This window comes from Camelus dromedarius, chromosome 29 (genome assembly GCF_036321535.1).
Source record: "Camelus dromedarius isolate mCamDro1 chromosome 29, mCamDro1.pat, whole genome shotgun sequence".
In the NCBI taxonomy this organism is placed as follows: Eukaryota; Metazoa; Chordata; class Mammalia; order Artiodactyla; family Camelidae; genus Camelus; species Camelus dromedarius.
In genome coordinates, this window is record NC_087464.1 from 15,359,050 (window position 1) to 15,383,784 (window position 24,735).

At 46.7% G+C, this 24,735-nt stretch overlaps 2 protein-coding genes and 1 pseudogene across 3 annotated transcripts; 2 read left to right on the forward strand and 1 right to left on the reverse strand.

The window, feature by feature from the left end:
• Positions 1 to 1,553: 1,553 nt before the first annotated feature.
• On the reverse strand, positions 1,554 to 10,176 carry MRPL46 (mitochondrial ribosomal protein L46). 2 transcript variants are annotated; one of them, XM_010975724.3, is made up of 4 exons: positions 9,926 to 10,173; positions 8,655 to 8,841; positions 7,732 to 7,905; positions 1,554 to 1,944 (listed from the first exon to the last, which is right to left on the reverse strand). In XM_010975724.3, the coding sequence occupies exons 1-4, from the start codon at positions 10,151 to 10,153 to the stop codon at positions 1,694 to 1,696; spliced, it is 840 nt and encodes a 279-aa protein (XP_010974026.1). In that variant the 5' UTR covers positions 10,154 to 10,173; the 3' UTR covers positions 1,554 to 1,693. The 2 variants fall into 2 exon arrangements, with proteins under 2 accessions (XP_010974026.1, XP_031296398.1); XM_031440538.2 differs by lacking the exon at positions 1,554 to 1,944 and adding an exon at positions 1,951 to 2,244 and having other exon boundaries at positions 9,926 to 10,176.
• On the forward strand, positions 5,971 to 7,219 carry LOC135319548 (tudor domain-containing protein 3-like; annotated as a pseudogene).
• An 87-nt stretch (positions 10,177 to 10,263) lies between the features above and the next one.
• Positions 10,264 to 20,120, forward strand: MRPS11 (mitochondrial ribosomal protein S11). Its single transcript, XM_010975725.3, has 6 exons — positions 10,264 to 10,603; positions 10,731 to 10,853; positions 16,170 to 16,268; positions 17,456 to 17,585; positions 18,896 to 18,961; positions 19,708 to 20,120. Exons 1-6 carry the CDS (start codon positions 10,539 to 10,541, stop codon positions 19,813 to 19,815), a joined length of 591 nt encoding a protein of 196 aa, XP_010974027.1. The 5' UTR covers positions 10,264 to 10,538; the 3' UTR covers positions 19,816 to 20,120.
• The last annotated feature ends 4,615 nt before the right edge of the window (positions 20,121 to 24,735 follow it).

Genomic DNA, 24,735 nt, shown 5'->3' on the forward strand with positions numbered 1-24,735 from the left:
CCCCTTCCTTTTGGGTTTTATGGAGGCTTCATTACATAGGCATGACTACATCACCAGCCACTGGTGATAGAACTCAATCTCTAGCCCCTCCCCGGAGGTCAGGGGGTGGGACTAAAAGTTCCAGTTGTCTAATCACATGGTTGGCTCCCCTGGCAACTAGCCTCCATCCTTAGATTACCAAGAGGCTTTCCAAGTCACCTTATCAACATAACAAAAGACATCCTTATGCTCTCATCACAGGAAATTCAAAGGGTTTTAGGAGCGCTGTGCCGGGAATGGAGAGGAGGACCAAATATATATTCCTTCTTGTACATCATGGAATCAGTCATGAGAATAGTCACCACCTCACCCTGGTGATTCCTTCCCTTCCAGGTTAGAGGTCCCTGAGGTGAACATGCAGTGAGTTCACACACACAACTCACTCCGAGACCCAGGAAGGGAAATGCGTGCCTAGTCCCACGGCTGCCCTCACCCTCTCCCACTGCCTGGGCTTCACTGCAGAGGTGTCACTGCTGCCCATGAAATCCGCAAGCCTTAGCTGGGGCATCATCCCTCTGGAACAAGTGGAAAGCAGGCATGCAGGAGGCAGGGGAAGGATGGACTATCATGACCAGGCACCTCAACTTCAATCACCAAGAGCAACTTTCCCAACGCTGTGTAAGAACACGAGGCTACACGTGACGCAGAAACCCCATTTCACAAGCTTACATCATACAAGCCGGTCCGTTTCATCCAAAAGGCTTTCTGAGAGGAAACCAGAAGTTTGATAGGACCCAGGACTGCAGCCTTGCTACTGGAACCACTATTCTGAGCAGAAAGACACATGCCTGAGACCTTCCTTCTCTTCCTCTCATTTAGCAAATGCTCACTGAGTGCCCTCCATGCGCCAGGAACGGGGACAAATGGTGACCCAAGCAACACAGTGTGAGAGGTCAAGAGCCTCGACCCAAAGGCAAGAGGTCAGGTTCTCCTCCTGTACCATCAGTCACCTACAGTAAGACTCTCAGCCAATCACATCTGGCCGTGACCCTCAGTTCCCCAACCACTGTCTGTAAAATGGAGACACAGGCTGACCTCACATACTTCACATGACTGTTTCAAAACACATAAGCCGTGATTAAATTGTTTAAATATAAAATGCTTTAAAGAAAAAAAGAAAGAAGGCATGAAAATAGGAAGGAGGGGAGGGAAGGAGTGAGGAAGGGGAAGGGAAGGAAGCAAAGTAAAGCAAGGAAAAAAGAAGGAATCATTTCCTAGGCTAGACTGATACACTTTTACATCAAGTAAAAAGAAATACAAAACAAAATGACTAAGAAACTACATAGCACTGGGTTTTGTTTCATGAGCCTTGAAGCTTTCACAGAACTCAAGGCTTTTGATTCATTTCCTTCTGTGCTTTCTTCATGGGCCCAGGAAGCCAGCTGATTCACTACAAAGTAATGCAACACAACTCAGTTACCAGCCTGGGAGAAAAGGAAGGGCACCCTAAAAGGCGGCTCTCTCTTCACAGGGAGAAGCCAGCAGTCCTCAAAGGACAAATCAGCCGAGACCCACACGATAATAAACTCGTTTATTTCTCAGAGTTTAGTTTGCCACTTGACATTCTCTGCAAAGATGAGGCAACCCCACGACATCCGTTCTTCAGGCCAAACCGCAGACCCGTCCGAGCACTGACCACAGGCAGCTCAGTCCATCAGAGGTCCAAGAGAAACCTCTTAACCTGGGCCAGGTATTTTGGTTTCAAATAGTCATCCAGCTCCTCCTTACTGACCCATACATGATGGCCCTTCTTCCCGGCCTGGGAAAAGTCTCCAGTTAGTAGTAGTGCTTTAAAGAAGAATATTTTGGCCCCAAGGCTGCTCTCTGTCCGCACTGCCTGGGGGAACTTGAACTTGTAGTGGCCACAGGGTGCATTTCCCAGGAACTTGGCTTCCATGTTGTTTTCTGAGGGAGGAGGGGAAACAGAATCGGAAGATGAGGACACACCCACCTGTTTACTCTGGTGCCCAAAATCATCGGGGTCTCTGTGAGAGTCACTTCCGGCCTGAAGTAAAAAGCAATCCCTGGGAGTGAGAGCTCGGGTCACTCCTGAAGACCCTTGTCTCCTCTCAATCCAAAGGCTCCCGATTCAGAGTCCACTCCTCGTGCCAAGCTACTGCTCTCAGGCTGAGGCCAGCAATGCAGCTCAAACACCACCACCGGGGAGTCAGAGCCCCGAGCTTCTAGACTCAGCCGGGTCACTAGCTGTTGACAAAGGATCAAGACACTCGGTATCTGTAAAGCAAGGTTCGTCAGCCTTTTAAAGGGAGTGTCTCATGGAAAGCATAAAAAGGACCCGATTTGACTGCTGCAGGGTGAAAACCAAAGTTAAAAGGCAAAGACAGATGGACAGATGATATCTGCAATCTACAACAAAGGGTTAGTAACCCCAACCCAGCTTTTCAAAGGATGAGGAAATGACGAATGAATTACTAAATGGCACTGGGATGATGGACTAGCTAACAGGAAAAAATAAAGCTCACTCCCCACATCAAAACTGATACCATACAGATCAAGGATTTAACAGAAATGTAAAATTTTCATAAACGGTTTGTACATTCTGGGTGATGGTTTAATGGATGTTTAACAGTTTCTGAGTTTTCCTGTATTTTAAATTTTTTCATTAAAAAAGAAACCATAAGAGTACTATTTTAAAATGTGGGATACTTTCTGTATCATTTATGAGAGGGGGAAGTCCTAACCAAGACACAAAATTCAGAAATCCAAAAAGAAAAAACATATTTATTCACATAAAAACTAAAATCTTTCTGCAAGGAAAAATGAAGCATAAAAATGTCACAGACCCAAAAAAACACAAACAAGGAAAAATATTTTCAACACATTCAACAAAGGAATAATATCTTAAGGTATAAGTAGTACTTAGAAATCAATGAGGAAAAAAACCAACAACTCTAAAAGAAAAATGAATCAAAATATGAATAAGAAGTTTACATGAAAATAAGTATCAATGACCTATAAGCTCATTAAAAGATGCTCAATCTCATTAACAATCCAAGAAATATAAATTAAAACACAAACAATACATCATTATTACTGAAGCTCCAAAACTGAGCTATACACTGCTCGTCAAGGATAAGGGAAAACTGGGTTCTCTCACACACACTGTGAGGATGTAATCAGTATAACTGCTATGCTTGGCAAGAGGTATCAATTTTAATTACATACACCCTTTGATCTAGCTACTCTGCTTCTAGAATTTCATCTTTCTGGGTATATTTATTTGCCCATGTGAGCACAGCGGAGTATACACAGATGTTCACTGTAGTTTTATTTGTAAAAGCAACAGACTGGTTAAAGTGCAGTACACACATATATGAAATGGTACACTGGCATTAAAAGTATAAGATATGTTTTCACTTGCTGATAAAGAACTATGTTTAAAAGCTGTATATAAGAGAAAGGAAGGCATGTAACTGTGTGTGTGTGTGTGTGTGTGTGTGTGTGTACACATGCTCCCACTATGAAAAGAAAGAAACATAAAAAACCTATGTGCCTGCAAATTCTAAATGGATACACAAAAAACTATTCATGGTGGCTGCCTCTGAGATGGGAAAATTACTTATTATTTCCTATAGTACTACATTTACTAGACACTGTTAGATATTTTTTCACAATATACAAGGAATTGCTCTTCTCAATATTAAAAACACCACCACCATGATCAGCATGAGATGAGGAATTCATGTATGACATGAGTTCTCCTATAATACAGAATGTCAGCAGTGGGGATCTGTAGGTTGTGGAATTATCTTGACATGCTTCTTTATACTTTTCTGAACTTTCCACTTAATTAAGTGAATACATACTGCTTTTCTATATCTGGAAAAAGTGGATTAAATGTAATCAAATTTTTTAAAAAATTTCATTACAAACACAAGCCAAGAATCTAAACGGGTGGTTCACAGAAGAGATACAAACAGCCATAGGAAATACGAACATATGAAAAGATGATCAATCTCACCAGCAATCAAGAAACTGCTAATCCAAAAGAGATCATTTTTTTACTGACTGGACAGGCAAAAATTTTAAAAAGAGACTATTTCACACGTTGGGAGGTCGAGACAAACAGGCACTCTTATACACCACTCCTGAAAACGTCAAATGTTGTGCACGTTCTGCAGGACACTTGGGCAGTATCTATCAAATACTGAAATGCGTCATCCTTGACCACTACTTCCACGTCGAGGAGTTCCATCTTGCAGACACACTTGGGAAGTGTGCCAGCGGGGAGGAAAGGAACATTTGACTTTTTTATGTATGTACTTTTATACTGCTTAAGCTTTCCTTTACTGTTTTAATTATTTTATATTATTTGCCACTCTAATGAATTTGAAATAAATCAACATATTTCATTTTACGTGCACCTATAAAATACTGATGTATCCCTTCACACTTATTTATGACAATGGGAATGTTAAAAGGAAAAAAGTGTGGTGCTAAGGGGAGCCCCTTCCACGTGGCGCACGACAGGTGGGGCGGAGCATCTAGATACAATAACCCCACAAGAAACCCAGCTGCCAACTCCAGTGTGATGGTTGAAAAACTGAGAGCGCAGCACAAGCTCCTCCCATTCCATCTGTCTCCTTACCTCTCCTGCAGGCCACAAGGCCCCTCTCCGGAAAGGATCAAGACAGCACACCCGGCTGCTGACATTTCATTGGCAGGTACTTACGCTGGTGGCAAGGCCAGTTAAGTGGCTGTGCGCTTACACCACCAAATCATTTACTCAGTACGCACTCAGCAAGTACCTACTATGTGCCAGGTACTTTGCTAGACATTAACTATATTTTCAAGGGAGTCAGAATTCTGGCTGGGGAGAGACCATGTGGTACTAATTATACAGCAATAGAATAAATGAAGAACGTCTTCTCCGCTGAACGTAATCTCCCAGGAAGCACAGGCAGTGCCCTGTTCATCACTGTGACCCCACTGCCTGGGGAGTGTCCAGCAAACAGTGGGCACAGAGTAAATGTCTGCTGCATCAACTGAGTAAGGGCACACACAAGTGCTAGGAAGCCTAGAGGGAGGAGTAGCTCCCTCTACCTACAAGGCTCCACCACAGAAGACAGAATGTACGAGCTGCATTTTAAAAACTGAGCAGTCAGACTAGAGAGGAATAAAGCCTTCCAGGCAGGGACCAGCAGGCCCCAAAACAGAGACACATGAAAAACCACATTATTCAGGGAATACAAAAGGTTTGCTAGGTTAGAACTTAGAATATACGTTAATGAGAGGCAAGATGGAAGACTGATGAGCTTGAGAACAGAGCAAAAAGGATCTGTAGACCACGCTCGAAAGTCTGCTTTTATGGGACACCCTTTAAGAATTCTAGGCAGAGAAGTGACAAGGGAATTGTGTTTTAGAAGGCTCATCCTGGGGCACTGAAGATACGACACGAAAGCAAGGGGGAACTTATTTGGCATCTACTTCAATGGTCCAGTGTAGTGGTTCTCAACCACTGTGACTTCACTGCCCCGGTAACATCTGGCAATGCCAAGAGATATTTTTGGTTATCACACTAGGAGGAGTGGGGATGGGTTAGTGCTACCGGCATCCAGTAGGCAGAGATCAGAGATGTTGCTAAACGTCTTACAATGCACAGAAGCCCCCACAAAGAATCATCTCGCCCCAAATTTCAACAGTGCTAAAGCTGAGAAACCCTGGTCTAGTGAGAAGTGAAAAGGGTCACAGTTAAAGCCACAGGAATCAACAAGGCACTACTGAGAACAAACCATGTTGGATTCACAGACTTATGGATGCTAGAAAGAGGTCAGGGATAACTCTGAGGTTTCTAGTTAGGTAAATGGGTAAAGGGTGGTGTCAGTAAGCAAGGCTGCAAGGACAAAAAGAGAAGTAGCTGAGAGAATGGTAGAAACAGCAACTCTGAATGTACTAAATATAAAAATCTCCATGGGGGAGAGGGAGCACGCAGGGATGGTGCCTGCCAGCCTCTGTCCATGAAGGGTATTCCAGTAGGCCCCTAGATGTGTGCTGAATTGGAGGCCTGCCCCCCCAGGCCAATGCTTTATGTTAAGTAAACAAGCCTTTTTCACAGAAAGTCTGGGTGCTTTTCAATTGGCTGCCTCTGTACTGGGCCTTCAGGGGCAGAATCTCAATCATAGCTGTCAGGGACAATACAGACTGTTAAAAACCAAGCAAAATGGGGCAAAAGAGAATAACCAACCAAGATATCTTCCTCAAAATGGTATCAGATGACCAAGAAATGAAAAATCTCATTTTCAAAGGAACACCCAAAATTCAAAGTCAATCTTAGAACTAGGCAGCGGATTACCTAGACACAGAGGTTCTGAAAGACTGAGCACTTCTCCAAGATCTGAAGTACAGGCTGCAGAGATGGAATGTGACAGACCACATTCGAGATGTGACAGAACTGAAGCTACTCCACATCCTCTAAGTTCCCAGCACAATGATGCTGCTTTAAAAAAGAGGGGTAGCTCTATGTAAAGCAGATCAGGAAAAGGTCCATACTCTGCAGAGGTGAAAGAAAATCCACTCCCCTCAAGAATCCATAAATTATAATAACCAAAAATGTGGGAAAAGAGAAGACCAAACAGCAAATCCTGATCATTTTTATGACAGGAACCACAACAATAAATAATGACGCTTTCAGTGCTGTAAAACCTGAAACACATCTCAACATAAGTACTAATTATCAGAATCTTGTTGAAACTAACAGTTTCACTGGTGCTCCAAATGGAGAGACAAACATGCCACTGAAGGGAAGGCCAATAGGATCTATTAAGCCAGACCCATCATAGCTACACCCTATTGATGATAGAACAGTTTACAGCACTGCACCCAAAAGAAGATCTCGGTCAATTAAACCAGAAACATTACTGGAATCACTTATTTCTATGGAGAATGCAAAACTGTGGAAACCTGGAGGAAAATGTTTTGCACTTTATTGGAAGACACAAGTTTTACCGAGCAGAAGCTGCAACTCCATTCTTCAAGTATGACAGCAGTGTATGGAAACTGAAGTGCTACTAAGCAACATTCGGCCCATCCAAATAGAGGCAGCGAGGAAGACCACATCTAAAACCAAACTCCTGACCTCTGCAGAGGAGGTGATGGCCACCCAGGATGATGCACTCAGCCAACCCAACAGTTCTACCAACCTCCCCAGGCTCAGAACTAATAATGAGAAGAGTCTTTGTGAAGAAAGCAGTGGTGACTGAAATATCCTGGTCAACACCTGTTGCCAGACCTCCTACTTTCCCAACAGAATAAAATGCAGCCATGGTGGATATTATCATTTGGAGAATGAAAAAGCAGATTTTAGGGGAAAAAGAATTCAACCCACACAAAGAATGGGAAAAAATGTGCAGTTAAATAAAGCAAAGAACTTTTATAAGTGAAAGAGAGAATTCTTCCTTCTGCCATCAATAAAACCAATGCACTGTTATAAAATAAATAAATAAATAAATAATTTAAAAGAAATAAAATAGAAATAAAATTTTAAAGTCTCAGTGATAGAAAGACTCTCACTTGATCTAAGATTATCTTCCTAGCTGAAATTTTTATAAATACCCAAGTTTCCATTAACCTTCCCACCTTCGATCCTTAAAGTCATGCCCACAGTCAGCCTGCATATCCTCTGGCTGAGTCCACAGTGTGTTTTGTGGTGCTTAAGGGAGGCAAAGAACTCACCTGAGAGGTTCGCCAGGCTTCGCTCAGCTGTTTGTCGCAGGGTCTCCCCAGGCTGCCACTCTGCCTGTGGCAGCATCCACAGATCCTGGTCTCCAAGCTTCTCTTTTATCAACAGAATAAGGTTCCTGTCCAGTTTGCGGTGCAATGAGGTTTGGTCATTCTTTTCATCGGCTTCTGCAAAGAAAACAGGGGGTCAGAGGAGATAAGAACTCTATGATCTGCCAGAACCAAGAAGATTAGAGTTTTACAGTTCTCCTTTAAGGTAGAGCCACAACCTTGGCCCTCAAAGAGCTATTAAACAAATTACAACCCTGACCCGTCACTCAAACTCTGGCCCTCTCTCAAGATACTCTCCCAATCTTGAGGAAACTAAAATGTACGGAAGAAACCAGAAGCTGAACTCTTCCTTTGAAGAGCAAACTATAAGTACTCTGAACCTTTGGAAAAGCAATATCCAAACACTATTTCTTTGGTTTGGACACTCTTACTGACTTAACCAGTCCCTACTTTCTCTGTTCTTTGGTCTTCATCATGAAACAAAGATAAGAGAACTCATTCCCCTGCTTTAGGATATATTTCAGCTAAAACACAGGAAACTAATGGGAAAGGCTTAATTCCTGCACTCTTAGTCCCAAACTAGGAGTTAAACTCAGATAATACCCATGAATTTTAACTGAGACAGAAAAGGCTATCCCAAAACCCTTACCTCCCAGTCAAAAATAATAGACTTTTTAAAAAGTAAACTAGGGTAGATGTGAGGAACAGGGAAAATAATTCATTTTTCTTTTACCTGAAAGAAGTCTTGTCATCTGAAATCATTTGTAACTTAATACACAAAGCAGGGGTGAAGCAAATGTCCTCTGTTTGGGAACCATACCACCCACCTTTTCCATACCTCTAACTGGCCTGAATATACCACAAACCTGTTATTCGAGCCCCAGGTTTGAACTGTAGGAATTTCTGCTCCCACATGTCTTCCAAATCCTGAGCCAGCAATATATTTCGCTCATCTTCTTCTTCATAAAGGTCACTTTTCCTCTTTTCCAGTTGCTGGGCTTCATCCAAAGCTCGAAGCTCATGATCTGAATACAGACTTCTCTCTATCTCGATCTGAGAAAATTAAAAGGGCAAAAATCTACCCCAAACTGGGAAAATTAAAAGGATCAAAAAACAGGCAGACTAAAACAGAGCTACAGCACACTTGACAGACTCAGACTGTTTACCACCCAACATAACCAGACACATAATCAAAACACCACAGTGAAAACAGAGAAAGGATAAAGGTCACCTGCACTTTGGGCCTAAGTTATATTTGCTAAAATGTCTAATTGTGACTGGAGGTCAGGGCTACTACAAAGAACAGGAGACTAGGACAGGCATTGCCTACCCAGTTACCACCCTCTAGTCATGTAAGTCTTTGATCAGAATCTCACTCATCATGGACTTTCCTGCCTCAGGAAGTTTACAGATGCTGATCCTTCTTCCTAGGGTGTTTTAACTCATGCTTTACTGGGAGATTACTACTCACCCTTTGGAACTCAATTTAAATATCATTTTCTTAAGAAAGATATTTCTTGACACCTCCCATAAAATCAAATTAAGTGTCTCTGTTAAACACTCTTTCTGTACCCTGTGTTTTCCTTTACAACGCTAACCAGAGACTGCAGTTCCACATAGGATTACTTGGTTATTGACTGACACCTCCTCCACTAGCCTGAAGTGCTCTGAGAACCAGAGCTATGTCTGTCTTACTCACCACTGCATCTCTAACAGTTAACATAAGGTCTGTATCAAACAGCTGCTAAATGATTATCTGTAAAGTGATTAATAAAATATTTACAGAGTAAATTAAAGTAAAAAGCACGTAAGTGAGGTTTATATCTCTCAGTAGCCAAGACAAAAACATCACAAGTTCTGGGAAAACATAGTATCTTGTAATCACTCTCTATGGGGATTTAACCCCCTCAGAGCCATTACACTTGTTTTTGCCCATGTTTCTTCATTTGCCCCTCATACAAATAAACTTTAGTACTTACTCTTGCATGTAAGTATACTGAAGTTCATAGAACTAAAGTGACTTTCCCAAGGTCATACAGATTAATCGGTGCCTGAGTCAGTCTCAAACTCAGGCCAGCGTGCCTCTACTGCTTCCCCAACTGTGGCCTTGAAGCCACGGCCCGCACCTCAGTCTCACCTGCTGCAGCAGAGCCGCCATCTCTTCCTGCAAGGGGGTCAGCGGCTTCGAGACGAGAGGTGGCCGCTGCAGGCACAACGCGCCCATCAGGCGCCATGGAGACCCGCTGCTCGAGGGCGCGGCAGCAAGGGCCAGGCTGCGAGAACCCAGGCTACGGGGCCAGGGGCCCTCGAAACGCCGCCAGCCTCTCGCCACCCCTAACACAGTCCGCTTTATGGGCGCTGCCATCTTACAACTTTCCCACAAGGTACCGCGCTCCCAACGGGGTTTTGGGCCAATCCCTTGTTCCCACAAGGCAGCGCGGGAGCGGCCAGAAGGGAAGAGCTCGGTTCCCCAGAACTACTAGAACGAACCATTCCAATTTGGAGGGGTGGGCGAAGATCTCATATTAAAAAATTAGGAAAAGTGGGGGATTCCCAGTTGCACTCGTAACGATAGTTATTATGGAGCGTATAAATGGGAATACAAATCTTTAATGTACCTTATGAAGAGGAATCAGGTGACTTTTCCTCTGCACACACCCCCCACTAGCGCTCGTGGTGCTGGCGCCGCTGCAACTCCACCAAGCTCCGCGGTCGCCGCGGCCGGGTCCTGACTGGGGTCAACTCAAGTCATGCAGGTTGTAAGAAACGCGGGATCTCAGCTCTTGAGGTCATGGGCTTGGCCACCGACTGCCAGGTAAGAATGATTACCCTCTCCGAACCCAGAGCCACCCCCGGGAATGTGCTCCTGCCCATGTCGCACGAGCCATCTAAACGCCAGTGGTAGTTAGGCCTGGACCTCACCGAGCTTTCCTTCTCCGCAGGGTCGTGGCAACAGTGCCGGCCCCCACCATCCACACGGGCGCCCAGCAGCTGCAAGACGCGGCGGCCAAGCAGGAAGTTGAGGCGAAAGCGGAGGCTCCGGCTCCGAGTCGCAGCAGCTTCAGGTGAGGGTCGCTTAGGTCCAGCCCTCAGGAGACTAGCACCACCTTCCAGAGTCAGAACCGTGAATTCCCAACTCTGTCACTTGCCATCCGTGGGACCTTATGCAGATTAATCTCTGAGCGTCAGCTTTTTCGTCTAAAAATGGAACTAATGCCGATAGAGGTTGTGAGGATCAAATGAGATGAGCTTTGGCACAAGGTGTACGCTCATGAACTTTGTTTCCCTCTGAGACGGGGAATCACAGACTAATGGCCTTCTTGGGCCTCGGACACAAAATTGCTCGGTGAGGAAGTGGGGAGAGGCGGTGTTTACACTAGGATATAGATTGTTGTGCACTTTCTAGAGTTGGTCCAAGGTCAAGGGTGGTTTTTGTCCTCAGTCCCAGGACTGGCATCTTGCTTTCCACCAGTACCACCGCCTCTATGTGCTAGTTGTCCTTCACATGCGTTTAACAAACATTTACTGAGAACCAGCTTGGTGCCAGGCACCATGCTGGGTACTGGGGATACAAATACAGGGGATGATTTCTCCCCACAAGTAGTTCACAGTCTACCAGGGAAGACAAACATGCATAATCTGATCAATGGTGTGCTGGAGGTAAGAGATGGATACTTTGAAGTGTGAAAGAAAGAGTGTCTCACTCCTGAGGAAGCCAGGCAGGAGTGCTGGAGAGATCTGAAGCTTAGAACTGAACTGAAGGGGAGTTCAGCTGGACAAGATAAAAGATTGTTTTAGGCAAAGCTATCGGTAAAGGCGTGTGGTATGACAGAACATGGTGTATTCAAGTGTATGTGAGAGGTGGCAGATGAGGCCAGCAGAGCAGGAAGAAATCAGAAAGACGAGGGTCTTTTCTGGAACACTGGGGCTTTTACTCTGCCTCCACTATAGGCAGTGGGGAGCTGCTGAAGGAATTTAAGCCAAGATTCTGTTGTAGTCATTCAGTGACCAAACACACAAAAATCCCTGCCCCCATGGAACTTAAACTTGAGTGGATAGGGGACAGTAAACAGAAAACAAGTGAAACAGATACGACAGATTGTAGAGGTGTGCCTAGTGTTTGTGAGCAGCAGCAGGAAGGTGGATGTGGAGTGAGGGGTAAAGATAGGAGAAGGGGGCAGAGCGAGCAGCAGGTACACAGAGCTCCATCCTGTTGGCCATGTGGACCATCGCGAGGACTTCAGCTTATTCGCTCAGTGAGATGGGAAGCCACTGGAGAATTCTGAATAGAGGGTTAACACGATCATGCTTACATTTGAAAGAGTCCCTTTGGCAGCTGTGTGGATATTGAACTGTAGGAAAGCAAAGATGGAAGCTGAGAGAAGTCTCCTAAGCAGTTAGAAGACTAGTGAAATAACGTAGACAAGAAATGATGGTGGCTTGGACCAGAGTGACAGCTGTAGAGCTGGTCAGACTAATATACTTAGAAAGTGGAACGAACAGGATTTGTTAGCATAAGATGGGAGAAAAGGACAGGAGTGAAGAAAACACTCTAAAATTTTTGGCCTAAACAACTGGAAAGATAGAGTTGTCACTAAGACTACAGGAGTTTTGATTTGGGTCGTTAAGTTTGAGACGCTTAATTAACATCCAAGTGGAAATACAGTATTGTTTATTAGAAATGGAGTTCAGGGGACAGATTTGGGCTAAAGATATACTTTTGGGAGACTTACCACATAGACGATGTTTAAAACCATAAGATACAAGGTCATCAAGAGAGCAAGTGTAGATGAAAAGAAGAGGTCCAAAGACTGAACCCTGGAGCCCTGTGGCATTTAGAGATTTGGGAGATGAGGAAGAATCAGCAAAAGAGAAAGAATGACCCTCCAGAAAAGTAGTAAGAAAACCTGGAAAGATTTTTCTTTTTTTTAATGATTCAAGATCAGAGAGATCAGCTATATCGAATGCTGCTGATATGATAGATCCATAGACTGATGACAGAATTGGTCCTTGGATTAAACATTGTAAGTTGGTTGGTGACCTTGACTAGAGCATTTCTGGTGGAGTGTTAGGGGCTAAAGTCTGAATGGAGTGGATCCAAGGAGAATAGAAGACGGGAAGAAATAGCAAGTATGGTCAGTTCTTTAAGGGGTTTCTGCTGTAAGGGGGAATAGAGAAATGGGTATGAGCTCGAGGAGGCTTTGAAATCAAGAGGTTTTTTTTTTCCGTTTGTCTTTACTTTGGGAAAATGACAGCATGTTTTGCTGATGGGAAAGATGCAGTAGAGAGGAGAAAGGATGATGATGCCAGAGCAGAAACATTGCCGGAGTGCTGTCCTTGAGAGGCTAACGCACAAATGGAGCATCATAGCAGGAGAGGAGGCAGAGACTGTGGACACAGATGTTTGGTAGTGGGAGCTGGAAGAAATTCTGATTGCTTCTATTTCTCTGTGAAGGTCATCAGCTGGCAGTGAGGAAGCAGGAAGGAGTTGGCGGTTTGAGGAGACAAAAGAAGGTATAAAACAGTCATCTAGGACAGTGGAAGGATAATTGAACTGGGGATGTGCTGTATGATTGCCAGGCAGTGCTGAGGGCCCACTTGATGTTAGAAGTCATTAAAATAAAGCAGTGGTTCTCAACCTGGGGCAGTTTTGTGTCGAAGGGGATTTTTAGCAATGTCTGGAGACATTTTTGGTTATCACAAGTTGAGGGACAGTATCTAGTTAAGTAGAGGCCAGCATGCTGCTGAACACCCCATAATGTGCAGGACAGCCCCCCTCCCCCAATAAAGAATTATCTTACCCAAAATGTCAATAGTACTGAGGTTGAGAAACCATGGTACAGAGAGAGAACAGTCGGCACTACTGTGTATTTTTCTCTAGCCAACTGTGCAGGTCCATGCACAGGCTCAGAGCAGCTGGGGAGGGGATTTAACCAGGGTTAGGGGCTTGCCAAGACAACACAATGAAGTAAGAGGGGTCAGAGAATTAAAGGTATATGCAAGGGAGTGATTATAATGATTGTCCGTGGAATTAACTCAATGTCAGGAGAGGAGTGAAAGTGTGAGGGGTGTGAGGGCAAGTGAAAGGGTGGTAGGATCAGTGCGACTGAAGGGTTCCTGGAGGGAGGATAGGAAAGGGAGCCAGTGGGTGTGCCGATGGGTGGTGGCCAAAGTGTGATGCTTGCAACCAGGGTAATGATGGGGTTGCAGGAATGGTCGTGACAGGGACTAGCTGTGACCACCAGAGTAAGTAGCCAGGGTAGGATAGAAAACACAGGAGTACTGGAGAAAAGGAGGTCAAAAAACGGAAGCCACGCAGTTGGAAGGATCTTACTGAAATCATACGTATAATCATGACAGGAGTAGTGAGCAGGAAGCTGTCATCTTTGCATTTTTCTATATTATTTGCATTTTTTAAAAATCATCTCTAGCTGCAATTAGAAAATGGGCTGAAGAGCATGAAGTAGAGCCTTCTCTAGTGAGAGCAGAACTGCAGCTTACCCACCCCAGATTCCAAAAGCTGCCACATTCATGTCAGGGTCAATGTGCGTTGGCTTTGCCCAGGGATCAGCAAATTCTCATGCCTGGAGTGCTAACAGCAGAAGTCAGCCCCCAGACCCTCAGCCAGAGAGAACAGTGGGCTGTTTTCAGGCCTCTCAGCCATTTGGAAGAGATGCCATGTGTGCAGACCTGGTGTGTGGATGGGTATGAAGGGGCAGCAGACCAGCACCCAAAAACTTTGTCTTTCCTTTTTCTGGGCTGCCTCAGGATGAACCACTTGTTCGTTTGTACACTGGACCTGGGAGGCTTAAAAGCTTGATCTTATCTGTACCTTCAACTAAATGATTCAAGCTCTAAATCCTTCCTAGCTCAAAAACTTTGCTCTACATAAAAGGCATCATGCTGGTATGTTCAGACTTTAGAAGGCTTAAGCTTTTGACCCCCAAGATAATAGAGGAAGTTATCGATGGGGATATGATGATGTTTTAAATGTTAATGTCATCTCAGAGCCTCAAACACTTTCCGTCTCTGCCTGCAGGCTGAGAAGCTGGCAACCTGATGGGATGCTAAATCATCTCTAAGATCAGGCCAAGCAGGGAAGAATACACTTGTAACTTTGAATGCCACTCTGTTATTGTTTTGTTTTTAAAAATACCTCTAGGAAAGCGGGTCAGGCTTGGGGGAGGACAGTGCTCAGAGAAATAGCGTATTCTCTAAACCAGAATCCGCTGTAGTTCAGGTGGCCTGAGGGAGTACAAACTCGGACGTGATCTGTGCACGTGGGCAGGGCGCAGCAGCGGGTTTCCTCAAGCCTGGAGTGCTGAACAACATTTGTGTGCGTGAATAAAAGAAAGCACAGGTGGTGAGGAGAGCTCTGAACCTAGGCAAGTCCCCTCAGCCCACGGCCTGGCTTCCCTTGCTAACCTTGTTCCCCTGTTTGTCCTCAGTTTCTCCACCTGCAAGTGAAGAGTTCTGACCTGGAGATAGCCAGAGAACAGATCTGACTGAGATAGAGACAGATCTTGAACTCAACACGATGCCTTGGCCATGTGCTGAACCCTGCATTCACCTCGGCTATTTCAAAATGGATACTTCCCGGGTCCCATCCAGAAGTCCTCAGTGGAGCTTAAACATCAGAATCACTTGATTCTGCTGTTCAGCCCGGGGGGACAGCCACTGGTCCGGGGGTTGGCAAGCTGAGCCCCGTCCCCATCTGGCCAGTTGCCCATGTTTTCTAAATAGAGCTTTATTGGGACATAGTGACACCCATTAACTCACCGTTGTCTGTGGCTGTTTTCGCACCACAGTGGCAAAGTTGAGTAGTTGTGACTTCATGGTCAGCAAAGCCTAAGCTATTTACCATCTGGACCTTTACAGAGAGAGTTTGCTGACCTCTATTCCAGGCAGTAATGGGTTTTCTTTTTTTACAATTATATTATTGTAAGTATTATTGAGATTATTTTGTCTTTTTTTTGATAAAGTAGAGAGTCAAGATATCTGTGGTTGTTGAAACAAGAAATAGAGGGTTGCCTTTATTTAATTGCAGGAAGAGTAGCCTATAGTAGACTGAAAATAGTGATCTGATGATATTAGAAGGGACAGGGAAGATGGGGAGTGTGGGTTAAATCCTCTTCGCTCCTAGCAGAAAGTCACTAGCTGTGTCTAGAGTCAACAACTCGAGAAACGGCCACTGAAGCACAGTGCTCACAGACGGGCCACAGCCCTGGAAGGACCAGGGGCAGCGACTGTAGGAGCAGGTCGGGTGGAGGGCTACCGTTTGTTATTATGAGTTCATCTGTACTGTTTGATTTTTTTAAAAAAACATGTAATTTTTTTTTTAATCAGGATAATTTTACCTAAAATGTTTTTTCTAATTGCAGCATTTACCCTCCAGTTCCAGGACAGGAGAGCTCTCTGAGGTGGGCAGGAAAGAAATTTGAGGAAATCCCAATTGCACACATTAAAGCATCCTACAACAAGTAAGCGGGGACGGGGGCAGGTCTCAATGAGCTTCTTTCCCATTCGCGGGGAGGACGCGTCAGGTTGGCCCCGGGCACTCTGCTTGGGGCGGAAGTCAGGGTGCCGCGTTCTGCATGATGGTGCTGATGCTGGGGTTCCCCCCAGGCTCCCTCCTGGTTTGGGGAAACCCACCTCTCTCTCTATAAAGTTTATCCAGATTTCATGAAAATGTGAAGTAGGTTGGGCATATTGTACTGATAAGATTTCTTTGTTCTCCTTGGAATTGTATTTCCTGGTTCTGCTCAGAAGTTGGAGAGAGTGTATTTTAGGGCCGGGGTCCCTCCATGAAAGTATTTGTTAGGTGTTAGTACTGGGGATAGGTGATTACTAGATAAGCAAGATTATTGAAGAATATGGTTTATTAACAAACTAAGCAAACCTCCAAATAAAGGTCGCTTTAAAGTACTCACCTTGGGCGACTGCAGCAACCTCTGCCTCGCAGGGCTGAGCGTGGGTGGAAGGTTAGCATTGCCCATTTTCAGATGGGTGCGGGGAGACTTCCTGACTGTGTGTTGGCGACAAGCCTTGCTGACATCTTTGCAGGCCACCCCTAGCTTGTAGATTATGGAGCTATGTTAGCTCAGGCTACTGTAACAGAATACCACAAACTGGGTGGCTTAAACAAAACACATTTGTTTCCCACAATCCTGGAGACCAGAAGTCAGAGGTCAGTGTGCCAACATGGTCAGGTTCTAGTGAGAGCTCTTCCTGGTTGCAGGCGGCTGGCTTTTCATTTTGTCCTCATGTAGTGGAAGAGGCAGGGGAACTCCCTGGGGTCCCTTTTAAAAGGCACTGATCCCCCTCATAAGGGTTCCACCCTCCTGACCTAATCACCTGCCAAAGGCCCCACCTCCAGATACCATCACATCAGGAGTTAGAATTGCAACATGGGTTTGCGGGGGACACAAACATTCCGTCCATAACAGAGCTCTCTTTAGAGTATATGACTTGTCAGTTTTTGATGCAGTTTAGAGGTTGATCCTGACCTTTCCCGACACCTCTTGCGGTGGTTCAAAAACACTCATCTGATAAACTCTTCGCAAAAGCATCTGTCTTCTTTACTACTTGGACTTTTGTGGGCGTAGGTTAGTGCTCTCTTACTTCCCTGAACAGTCATTATATTCTGAATGCCTCCCTCCTCTCCCAGCACACAGATCCAGGTAGTGTCTGCCACGCACCAGCCCCTTGCCTGCACTTCCTGCGGCACAGAGGGGTTTCGGAATGCCAAGAAGGGGACGGGCATCGCAGCGCAAACAGCGGGCATAGCTGCCGCGGCGGTGAGTGTGTGTGCTTTCCCCGGGCTCCCTCTCTGGTGGGCTCCGCCTTCTGCATGGCTGGTCACCGCAAGGAAAATCATCCTTGAAGTAGTCATTCAGAGCCAAGAATAATTACCAGCTCTTGTTGGATACCCTAACTTTGGGGCTGCTTTGAAGAGGTCTGTGTGAAAAGGCTTCCCTTGTCTCTCTCTCTCTCTTAGCTTCGGTAGAAGTGAAGCACTTGGTTCATTCTAGAAGAGGCAAGAGCCAGGTGCTGAAGCCCTTACCAAGCCTCCTCAATTTAAAGACCAGTGGGGTGGGGTCGGGGTTGGCGGTAATTGCCTGTCTGGAGAAGATGTGGTGTGGTGAAGACTCTCATGCAAGTAAGTTTGAGCGTGAGCTGTTGCAGACATTGCTAGAAGCCATTGGCAGTATGCTGCAGTTAGTATATTTACTGTGCACCTACTACATGCCAGACACTTTACATTTATTACCTTGAGTCCTCAGAAGACCCTCACATTACCCACGTTCTTAAGTCAGTGGATTTCAGAGCGCGACTTGCTCAGAGCCATGCAGCCAGTTCACTTCCCTGGGATGACCCCACCTGGTCTGGGACCAGAGCCTGGGCACTGTGTGCTGCAGCGCAGGCCTCACCAAGGTTCACACTCCGCCAAACCAGGAGTGTTTCCTGAAAGAAAACCTTGACCTTCAAACAAAGCTCAGTGCCCAAAAGTACTTATAGCTGTGTACTAATGATCATCAAAACGCACTAAATGGCCATCAATGGACACTTTATATATATATATATATGTAAAAGAAATATGCCAGTGTTAACAGTGGCTTCTGCATTGAGTGTGTTGAGGTACATAGAGTGACTTCTGTGTATTTTCTAGACTTTCTGTAATAAACTGCCTTTGTAATCAAGAAAGAAAAATTTAACTATAAAGATTTAGAAGATAAAATAACCGTTTTTAAGTGGGTATTGAGGCTTAGCCTTGGAGTCCAGGGCCCCTTACATTCTGAAATTCTGCATTTACCCACCTGAGAGAAACCTGAGCGATATTTAGAAGTCTCCATTAGGTGGCAGTGCTGTCCTGGGCTAAAAGGGATCACAGCTGACTTCAAATCTGTGACTTGACAAGTTCGGTGCTGTCCTGCACCGCAGTCATCTGTCCTTTGCTTCCTTCCCTGTCTTCTGCCTGTTTATATGTGTGGGTGCCTGTTCCCTGGGGCTCGTAACCCTGTTGCTCCAGGTGGCAGTTCTCCCTCCCTCCCTCTCTCCCTCTCTCTGTGACTCTCTTGAGCACTAACCACTTGCTACTTCTCTCCAGAAAGCTACAGGGAAGGGCGTGACCCACGTCCGCGTTGTGGTGAAAGGCCTGGGGCCAGGGCGCTTGGTAAGTGACCTTGGTTTTCCCCAGCCCAGTCAGTGAGAGAAGTGGGGGTGAGAGCAGAGCAGGGAGAGTGGACCCTGCCGTGGATTTCCCTGACAGCTTGAAGTTTCTTTCAGTTGCTCTTCTAATCTGCTAAGCTTCTCAAAGCAAGCCCTGATCACTTAGTCTCAATTCATCAGACACTTACTGAGTGCCTGCTGTATGCCAGGCATCATGAATAGAAAGGTGGTCCCTGGGGGACTGTCACAAATGTGTCCCTCAGTACAGACTAGTGAGTGCAGTGGTAAAGCTCGTGCCCAGGGTGCTGGGAGCCCATGGGGTGTGATAAAGAACGCTTCCACAAAGAGGTGACATCTCTACTGATATTTCAGGAATGACAAGGGATTAGCCAGGAGTGGTGTGGGGTTGCAGGGGGTAGGGGGGGCCACAGTCCAGGCAGAGGAATCTACAGAAGCCTAATGCTTAAGATGTGTTGAGGTTTACGGTAGCCGTTGTTCTTAGATTGTAAAGCACACGGTGGGCCGTGGCAGGTGCGACCAGGGAAGTGGGAAGCATTGAGGACCTGGTTAAGGGCTTGGTTGGCAGACCTCTGTGAGAGAAGAGGCTGGGATTGCAGGTGTCAAAGCCAGTGAGCCTCCCCACTCTCTTCCCTGCCGCACCCCACCCTGTCCCTCTCCAAACCTGTGTGGACACGCGGGGTCATCGTTTCTGGGACCGTGCCATTCGACTCTTCCTTCTGCTCCTCCCAGTCTGCCATCAAGGGACTGACCATGGGGGGCCTGGAGGTGATCTCAATCACAGACAACACCCCCATCCCGCACAACGGCTGCCGCCCTAGGAAGGCTCGGAGGCTGTGACGGGCAGGAAGCCTGCACCTGAATCTGACCTCAAGTCCCTCCTCCAGCCTGGAGCTCATAGAAAGCACGCTGTCAGAGCTCTCTCCGGAGGAGGGCTTGGTGGAGGTCCCTCAGGCACTGAGGGAGAGCTCTGCCCCCTTACCTGATGGCCTTTGTTGTTCTTCCAACTAGAGACCAGTGTGCCCAGTAGTGAGGCCATGCCTCTCTTGGACATGAGGGGAGCTACAGGGGTGGCTGTGGCCCAGACTCCAACCAGTAAACGCTGCCTCTGCTCTGTGAAAATAAAAATATCTCTACCGTCTGTAGTAATTTGTTAGGTTTTTTGCTTCCGGAATTGCAAACAGTTACCCCCACTTCCTCCTGAAAGTGAGATTGTGAATTGAGGGGTGCCCCTGGATGGAAGGATTGAGTTGTAAATGTGAGCTGCTTTGTACCAGATACCTGCCTCGGGTTATTGCTACGAGTGCCTCTGTGGGTCAAAGCCAGTAGCACAGGACTGGCTACAGAGGGAGGCCGCTCCTCTCCTCCCCTCCCCTGCTCTCCCCTTCCCTCCCCAGGCAAAAAGACAAATAGAATTTCTTTCCTTTCAGTGTAGATGCAGTGTTTTCCCTTCTTTCAGCCAAGATCATCACCTGACACCAAGCTGTACCGTCACCACTAAAATAAACCTATTTAACACTAGAGTACCTGGATGCTGGCAGAATATCCCTTGGCATTTAGGAGAAACAATTTTCCAGCCATCTGCCTGCAACCTGGCTCTGACATGGCCATAAATTTTTTTTTTTCCTAAAAAGCATATATACCCTCCCCCGGGTGCCTTTATTCCTTCTCTCTAGTCATTCTTCTCCTACCCTGGGAAGACACATTGCTTTTTAAATCTAAGTATTATCAGTCCAAAGTGATGGCGCGGCCACTGCCAAAGCAGGAACGGTCCATCCGACCAACGTGAGCAGACGCGGACTACCGCACAAACACAGGCTGAGCACTGGGGGAACAGGTGTGGCGCCGTCATTCCTGTCCCAGAGCTCACAGGCATGTGGCTGAATTAGTCAGAAAGAGGTTCCATACGAGGCATGAATCTTATCGGTGTTTGAGTGAAAGAATGATCCCCTCAGTTCATCCCATCAAGGGATCAACCGATGTCTTCAGGATTAGAAACCGGCAAAGCAGCATGGCCACAGGCTGAGAGGTAAGAGATTATCAGGTTACTGGGTCTGGCTCAGTTGGCATGTGGGTCAGGGGTTTAGACCAGATAGGAAGACAAATGGAGGTAAAAGCTTACCAAAGCGTTGAGAGAAAAGGAAGGAGGAAAAAACCTGTGGTCACACTAAGAAGTAGGTTCGACAGATGTGATGGAGAAAGGGAGGTGAGCATGTCAAAGGCTGCAGTCAGAAAGAACTTGAGAGTTAAAGAGATGTTAGAGCTAGCTCATTTACCGGCAATGAAGTTGGGTACATAGGCATCAAAAAGAGAGTGAGAATAGTCACTGAGGTGGACAAGAAACTATGAGAGGTGGACAAAGAAAGTTGTCAGCCTCTATGCTGAAGCGCCATAGTGGGCATCAGGGCCGGGGATAGAGAAGTCTGAGAGTGAGAGTCCGCAAGCAGCACGGAGCAGCCAGAGCGCAGGAAGGAGTACAGGGGCTTAGGAAGAGGTGGGTAACATGCACGAACAGAAGACAAGGACAGTTGGGAGGAGATGGCAGAATGATGTCCCAGAAGGGAGGAGGCGTTGGCAACACGCTGATTCCCATCCCGGGCCACTGTGGGTGAGATGTGCAGAGTTGGGAGGAACGGGGAGAATGATGGTAATGAACTGAGCCCTAGGGACTGCAGAGGAAAGGGCAGGCTGATGAGAGTCCTGGAGAACACAGGCTGCAGGCTGGGGCAGGGGTGCCTGGTATGGTGACAGTGGAGATGCTAAGAGGATGTGGGGACAGAAGAGGCCGGGGAGTGCCTGGAGGGGGTGAGGACAGAGCGCCACCATGGCCATGTCTGGATTGGAACCTGTGTCCAGTGTCTGCTCTGCCTCTAACCTGCTTTTATAAAGGATACTGAAGGTTAGAACCAATGGGAAGATGCTCAGTCTTACTAGTAATCAAGGAAATGCTAATTAAAACATTTAATGCGCATGACCATCATTCCCCAAGTGGTGCTAATCCAAGCCACAATGGTGACAAGATCTCCCAGGAAAAAAGCAGAGAACAGGGAAAATCAGACCCGGTGTTCTATCCTGCGAGAAGGACGAGGCTGCAAGGAGGCAGGGATGGAGCAATCAGGGAGACAGCAGGTGCGGCATCTCAGAAGCCAAAGGGCTGAGCACTTCAGGAGGGAGGGGACAGCCAAGGTGCAGACTGCGGCTGAGAGGCCAGGTAGGAGCTCAAGCAAGGTGAGGACTGGGCAACGCCCTTGGATTTGGCAATGTGGAGGTCATGATTCACCAAAGGGGAAGAGGGGGGAAGATTCCACGGAGGACGCCAAGTCTTCTGGTAGAAGCTGTGTCATGGCCATGGGGCATGTGTGAGGAGATGGCGGCCATGAGTTGGGGTGTGCAGGAACCCTGGACCTGAGGGAGAGGGGAGGGGAGAGGCTTGGAGCTGGGGGGAAGCAGACCTCAGTGTGGCAGTGGCAGAAGGCCAGGGCTCAGAGGGAGACAGCGGTGTGGGGCCCCCTGTGACAGGCGCCTGGTCTAAGTCGGGAACAGCAGTGTCTGACTCCAGCCACTAGGGCACCGACAACAAAAACAAAGTCCCTGCAATCAGTAGGCAGGGAAACTTTTTTCCCCCAATATTCCATAAATTGTTCTGAAATAAAAGTGCTCTCCCTCTCTGAGCTCTTACTGGGGTGGGAGGTGCAGATATAAATAGCCAGAGCCTCGTCAGAGGGAGATCTGGCCACATCGGTGAACACCTAAGATGGACAGACCTTGGGCTTCCCAACTCCCTCCTAGGAATTTACCAGACGGAGCAGTGCTGTCCCTGCTCGGGGACTCCTCGCTCTACGTCAGTGCCCTGTAGCCACACTGCCAGCCCAGCAGCCGGTAGCCCCACGGGACTCTTGAGCACCTGCGACGTGGCTTGCTTCACAGAGGAGCTGAGAGTTCAGTTTTATTTAATTTCAATTAACTGAGATATAAATCCAACATGCGGCTGGTGGCTACTATACTGAACACCGTAGCTGAGGTCCGCTTTCACGTGGGTGGGAGGACGCAGATATGAACGCTCACCGAGGCACCGTGAGGAGCAGTGGAAGACTGGAACCCGACTGTCCATCAGCAGTTAAAGAAATTACAGTCCATCCACGTAATGGAATGTTAGCGCTGAAACAGGCCAAGATACACTGCTAAGGGAAACAGTGTGCATAGCATAGCGACAAATTTCATAGATAAAGACAGGATATGGGTACGTAAATGTATATGCATCGAGTATTTGGAAAGACACACCCCAAGTGGTAGCGTTCTCTACAGGCAGAGAAATTAAATGACTGGGAAACAGGCAGAAAGAAGACTTTTTACCTTTTTCACCTTTGGAAGAGGGTGCCATATACAGTTGCCCCTTGAACAACGTAGGGGTGAGGGGCCCAGACCCTCCATATAGTTAAAAATGTGAGAATAACCCACAGTTGAGCCTCTGTATCCACAGTTGTACATCCAGGGATTCATGTAGTATTGTATGTATTTAAGGGGAAAAATCTAAGTGTAAGTGGACTCTCGAAATTCAAACCGTGTTGTCCAAGGGTTAACTGTCCATGTTGTTTATTCAGATTAATTAGTGAACCAATTAAAATAAAAAATAGAGAAGTAAAGAGCTAGTTGATAAGAAATGTGTAGAAGCTGCAGTCAGGCATCATGTAAATTTTCTGAAGTATGCAGATAACATTTTTTTAAATAGACATTTTGACACACACAGACCTGGAACAGCCCCCAATCTGCAGCTGGCCCGGTTCTTGGGGAAAGACATCCGCCTTAGCTCTGAAATTTGTTCTGGTAATCAGTCTGCCCTCTCCCCTCTGCCTGCCTGGGGTTCAAATTAAATTGTGCACATGCTCTGAGATTCAGCGTAACAAGTCTTGCCAGAAAAGTCAGTCCAGGTGTCATTATTGCTTGGCTGGAAGGAGGGGGCAGACGGAGCGCAGAGCCTGGTTTCCATAGTGCCTGGTGGCAGCTTAACCCCCCTGGATTTGTGTAATCCCCTTGAACTGAAAGGAAATGTCAACTGAGGGGCAGCATGGTGTCGCAGGGGCCCTGGCTGCAGGACACCTGTCGTCTCAACCCAGCTTGAGCACAGACTCAGCAGGCTGTCAGCCACACTACCCTCCCCACAATGGACCTCAGTTTCCCCCTCAGGAACAAGAGGCAGTCTAGTGGGCTGTGGCTCTGGCACCTGGGAGCGCACAGATCAACCACAATGGGGAGGAAAGCCCAGGTTCCCACGCGCTGGCTTGCACTGGCGGAGAGCCTCAGCCTGCGACACAGGCCTGACTGGATGCCCTGGAAATGCCATTGGCTCTTCTCCCCACGTGCTCTCCCCAGGGCTGAGGGCTGCCATTCCTCCCAGCCTGCTTGCAGCCAGGAGGGCAGGAGCTTCAGGGACACCCAGCCCCAGCTGGAATCCTATCTCTGCATCAGGTGAAGCTCAGCCGCTCCATCTCCACGGGGCTGTTAGGGGCATTTGCTCAGACAGCCATGCACTCGCTTGAACACCGCTGGTGCTCATCCTGGCTCCTTGGTTCTCATCCTGCACCGCTCCCTCCACTCCAGCCTGCAGGGTCCTGGCTGGGAACAGAGGTGGATGCAGATGCAAGCCCTTCTTGCTGTTGTTGTTGTTGTTGTTGTTGTTGTTGTTGTTGTTGTTGTTGTTGTTGTTGTTGTTATTATTATTATTATTATTCTCAAAGCTTTTTTTCCTGTCATTTTAATCAG

Coding starts and splice junctions, on each gene's coding strand:
- MRPL46 (XM_010975724.3), bottom strand. CDS start 10,153: ATGGCAGCGCCCATAAAGCGGACTGTGTTAGGGGTGGCGAGAGGCTGG. Junction 7,906..8,654: donor ACCTGGGGCTCGAATAACAG/GTTTGTGGTATA, acceptor TTTTCTTTGCAG/AAGCCGATGAAAAGAATGAC. Junction 1,945..7,731: donor AAGCCTGGCGAACCTCTCAG/GTGAGTTCTTTG, acceptor CTCCTCCCTCAG/AAAACAACATGGAAGCCAAG.
- MRPS11 (XM_010975725.3), top strand. CDS start 10,539: ATGCAGGTTGTAAGAAACGCGGGATCTCAGCTCTTGAGGTCATGGGCT. Junction 10,604..10,730: donor GCTTGGCCACCGACTGCCAG/GTAAGAATGATT, acceptor CCTTCTCCGCAG/GGTCGTGGCAACAGTGCCGG. Junction 10,854..16,169: donor CCGAGTCGCAGCAGCTTCAG/GTGAGGGTCGCT, acceptor TTCTAATTGCAG/CATTTACCCTCCAGTTCCAG.